General features: G+C 34.4%; 1 protein-coding gene across 1 annotated transcript; it reads right to left on the bottom strand.

Moving 5' to 3' along the window:
- LOC107645957 (rab9 effector protein with kelch motifs-like) lies at nucleotides 794-4162 on the bottom strand. Its single transcript, XM_016350119.2, has 8 exons — nucleotides 3847-4162; nucleotides 2755-3282; nucleotides 2603-2668; nucleotides 2339-2505; nucleotides 2178-2256; nucleotides 1723-2103; nucleotides 1255-1359; nucleotides 794-1143 (listed from the first exon to the last, which is right to left on the bottom strand). The coding sequence occupies exons 1-8, from the start codon at nucleotides 4066-4068 to the stop codon at nucleotides 907-909; spliced, it is 1785 nt and encodes a 594-aa protein (XP_016205605.1). The 5' UTR covers nucleotides 4069-4162; the 3' UTR covers nucleotides 794-906.

Genomic DNA, 4615 nt, shown 5'->3' with positions numbered 1-4615 from the left:
CCACTATCCAGACCCCCTTCTTTACTCTCACATCACAGCGTCCCGCGCAATACACGGAACCATTTTTTCTATTTTTTTCCTACATCCTACTGCCCTATTCTACCTAGTTTCGGTAAACCTAATTCAGTATAATCCTTATCATTTTATAATAATTAAAAAAAATGAAAATATAATAAAATAAATAATTCATTCATTTTTAAATATTAAAAAATAAGAAATTTTGTATTTCACAAAAGATAATAAAATCTTCTTTTAGAAACCCTTATTATTGGTTATAAAATTACTAACAAATATTATTGATAGTATGGTTAGAACTTAGAACACTGGTACGAGTGACTCAAAAACAGAACTACAGAAGAGAATCAATAGCTGTGCCACACAGGACATGCATGTGCAATATAAGCTAAGCATGTAGTATGTGTTTTGACCTCTCTACTTTTGTGCCATTATAAGTGCCTTTTCAGGCTTGACACTGTTTCATCTTCTTCCTTATAATAGGTTAGGCAAGCAGAGACCACCATGCAACTATTTTTTTAATATAATAATCCACGTTACTACTCTGTAGCTCCATATTTGACGGATACCAAGTTTGACGCAACAACCACCGTACCACTTATCATTGCACCATATAATATACATCACAGCATCTCACAGTTTCGGTTCATTTTATCATTTTTTTTTAAGTTCCAGTTAATTCATTTGCACCCTTACATACCTACACCATATACTTGGTCATTTAGGGTTTAAGATTTATCATTTTAATTCAACATAACCACGCCATAAAAATCACCACTGTACAATAATCCTCCTTAACTATCTTATTCATAAGCATCACAGTTTGGTTAAGTGGGAAACAGATTATCCTGACAACTGATGCAAATGAAAAACACACAAATCAAAGCTTATTTATTTGCTTCCTAAATAATCTACCTCCTCAGGATTATTTGCGCTAGCAGGTCCTCCAAGTGTCAAAAGCAACCCTTCAAGATCACTCTTACTTGCTCTATGCTCCTTGAATAGTATCGACGACCGAGCGCCTCGCTTGATTTGTGGGGAATGATCTGAGTTGGAGTTCACAAATGGTGGTTGAGTTTGAGTAGTTAGAGAGCAATTTGTTTCCACCACCTTTACTGCCTGCTGCATCTAACATTCATTACATGATCACTTTACTTTTTCTATTATTCCATTTTGTTTAAATTATTAAGAAAAATACGAAATCAAAATGTGACAGAGACTAATATTATGGAAGCATACCGGAGCAAATAAGACCCCTCTGAAAATCTCTCCATTCACGGATGCAGTCATGAGTAAACCTGAGTCAAAGGCTCCATCTATTTTACCTCGAACTTCAGCACCAATCTTGTAATTTGAACCCATCGTGATAAATAAATAAATAAGTAACTATAAATTAAAAAAGAATTTAGTTAATATCCGTTTTTTTATTATGTTAAGATTATATATCAGTTAAAAATTTTTTAATTAAATAATCTTAATAGATGCCTTAAAACGCATGTCAGATAAATTAAAAATGTGATTTGTATATCAAAATCAATTATTAAAATCAAACACCAATGTATTTATGTATAAATATATGTGTGATTTAATATATTTTAAATGTGTATTTGTATTTTAATATTTATTTTATGCTAGTGACTGACTTCGGTGGTTGATTTTGGTCGTAGATAAATAGTATACATGAAGCAAAATTAGAAAATAATTCACCAGGTGGCACTGTTCTTGCTTTGGCTGATGAACTAGAGAAGGAAGATTTTGCGGATTTCCCTGAGTGATATCCTTCATAGATTTCTTGTTACTCAAGTCATTGTTGTATTGACAATTGGTTGGGGTTTGATTCATCTGTTTGAACAGAAGACGCTGCTGCGAATCGGTGACAGAAGCATTTGATCTTTGACCAAGAGTCTGTTCTTGATCAGATTGAGATGGTGATGAATGCTGTGATAGTGAGAGAGAGTGTTCTTCTTGTTCAGAATCAACATCCCAAACCTTCGTAGTAGAAACTCTCCTCCTCTTCTGTTGTGAAGTACCTGAATCAAAGTCATAAGCTCCTCCTTCTTTCACATTAGACCCCATCAACATAGTTTTCTGATGCAAAACAAAACACATTGTTAGTTCTTTCACATTATGCCAATAATTGCTACATTAATTTCTATATGTACCGCGTTGTAACGTGGGTTTGGCTCTGCTTCATGCTGCAAAACTAACAATTCATTGAGAGGATTTTCATCTTCACCACACCTGTAATCAGACAAGGTTAAGCCGGCGAATTGAAATCAACAAAGAGACCAACATTTTCGCAATGGAGAGAAGAGAAATTCACCCCCCATAGATGACAATATCCATGTCTATAACAACAGCAGTATGAGAAAATCGCCCTTGTGGTCTTTGACCAGTTATATAGAGTTGAGTCCATGAACAAGTGCATATATCAAAGATCCAAATGTCATTATAGTAACGTTTTTCTCCAACCCCTCCAATGATATAGACCTGCATATCATGGAGAGTTTAGAAAAATCCATGACAAATTAAACTATAAGAGTTCCACAAAATGAAAATCAAAATCAGGCAATTAATGGAAATCTGCCTTGGTTCCAATGTTTACTGCAGCATGACCTGCCCTGACTCCTGGTGAAGAACCTTGAATTCTCAACTGTCATATGAAATTTGATCTTTAATTGTTCGAATTTCGAGAAAATTATTAGCAATTCCAACATAAAAGTTAAGAACTATACATACTTTAGACCAAGTCATTGTTTCCATATCAAGAATATCAATGTTTCCATGGTACTGATAACCTGAATCTCCACCATATACAATAAGCTTGTTCCCAATGGCAATGGTACTATGACTGTCCCTAGGGACAGGAAATTCACCTTTCAACTCAGGGCAAGTCCATCTCATGGTTCCTAGTTCAAGAATGTGCAAATCATTCAAATAGTTTGCTCTGCCTTCCCCACTGCCACCAAAGATCACTAGTCTATAGCCGCCAACGAGCACGGCCGTGTGGCTCTCCCGGGGCGAAGGAGGTGTCCCTTTGCATTCAGGACTAACCCACACTTTGGTGACAAGATCAAGAATATGAATATGATTCACCTTCTTGAATCCATTGCTGCCACCAAACACTATCATCTTATGGCCTACAATAACAGCACTATGGCTGTCCCTAGGACCTGGATTTTCGCCTGTGGTTGCGACCTTCCTCCAAACCATTTTATCAAGGTCCAAAGTGAGAACATCACTGAAATGCATCCCTCCACAACATCCCTGAAATTTGGACACAAAAAACATCTTATAATATTTAGTGATATTATTATTATCTCTTTATTATTGTTGTTCTTAACAAGTTCAAGAAGGAAAAAAAAATATTTTCTTTGTTAAGTGTATGTTTTGTAAGGCAGGGAGAAGATGAGAATTTAAAATTTTAATTACTATATTAAGAAAGAAGAAAAGTGATGGTAATTACATCTGAGCATGTATTGTTCAACTAATTACAGAAGTGTAAAATTAATTCAGTTTATTCTCTCTAGGGGAAAAAACCACGTGGTAAGAAAGATTTAAGGGAAGTACTAAAATTCAGAGAAGAAAGTGCTTTGGTTCCTAGCCATAGATAGCAAATAACACAGGGAATTTGAGAGAGAAGTACTAAGAACTCATGAAATTCAACGAGTACACTGCAACCAACAAAATTAGTCAAAAAACATGTCCAGGTTAATAGAAAACAGAGCTCCAAATTAGTCAAAACACCATTACATGTAACTAAAAAGCTTATTTATTAATTTGAATTATATTTTTGTTTTCAACAAAAGGGAGTTTTGATTTTAGTCATACCCCAAAGACATACATAAGGCCATTGAAGAAGCAAGCAGAGTGACCCCATCTTTCAGAAGGATCAAAACCCGAAACCTTTGGACATAACCACATTGCTTTCATCTTCCCTGCAACTTCAGCTCCCAAAGAGCCCAACGTTCTATGCATCTTGAGAGTGTGGTTACTGGTTTTATAATTTAAAAACTTTCTTGTATTGGATTGCTTGAGCACAGTGCTTGACATATGACAAAGATGAAGAAACAGTGGTAATGTGATAAAGATTGAAAATTAAAAAAAAAAAAAAAAAGAGATTTTCAAAGAGGGACATTAACAAGCCAAATGATGTATCAACTGTCAAATATCAATATCAGTAAGACATGAAAAGATGGGTGCTTTCAAGTCCAAATCACTGTGCCAACAAACAGCAACCATGGCTCTAGTGAAACCAATTAAACAAACCTTTTTTTTTCCTTCTACAACTACCAACCATATTAATGCTATTGTAGACGACACATTGTACACTGCGATTGCAAGTATTTTTCTTTTGGGTAACTTGCATGCTTAGATTTCAATTTTATTTTTAAAACTCTAGAGTGAATTATTGATAATTCGCTGGAGGTCTGGAATTTTTTTTTTCTCTCAGTGGACTTCATTTTGAACATAAGTAAAAAATTGATTTTATTTAATTTTATTGTCATTTGGTTTTTAGTCCACAAAGTAATTCTTACTTCTAGATTAAATTTCGATAGCAATTTATATAAAAATATTTTTATACGTAATTGATAATTAA

The sequence above is a fragment of the Arachis ipaensis genome, chromosome B06 (assembly GCF_000816755.2).
Source record: "Arachis ipaensis cultivar K30076 chromosome B06, Araip1.1, whole genome shotgun sequence".
In the NCBI taxonomy this organism is placed as follows: domain Eukaryota; kingdom Viridiplantae; phylum Streptophyta; class Magnoliopsida; order Fabales; family Fabaceae; genus Arachis; species Arachis ipaensis.
Note: the sequence above shows the minus strand (reverse complement) of the source record. Positions and strands in the feature narration are given on the sequence as shown.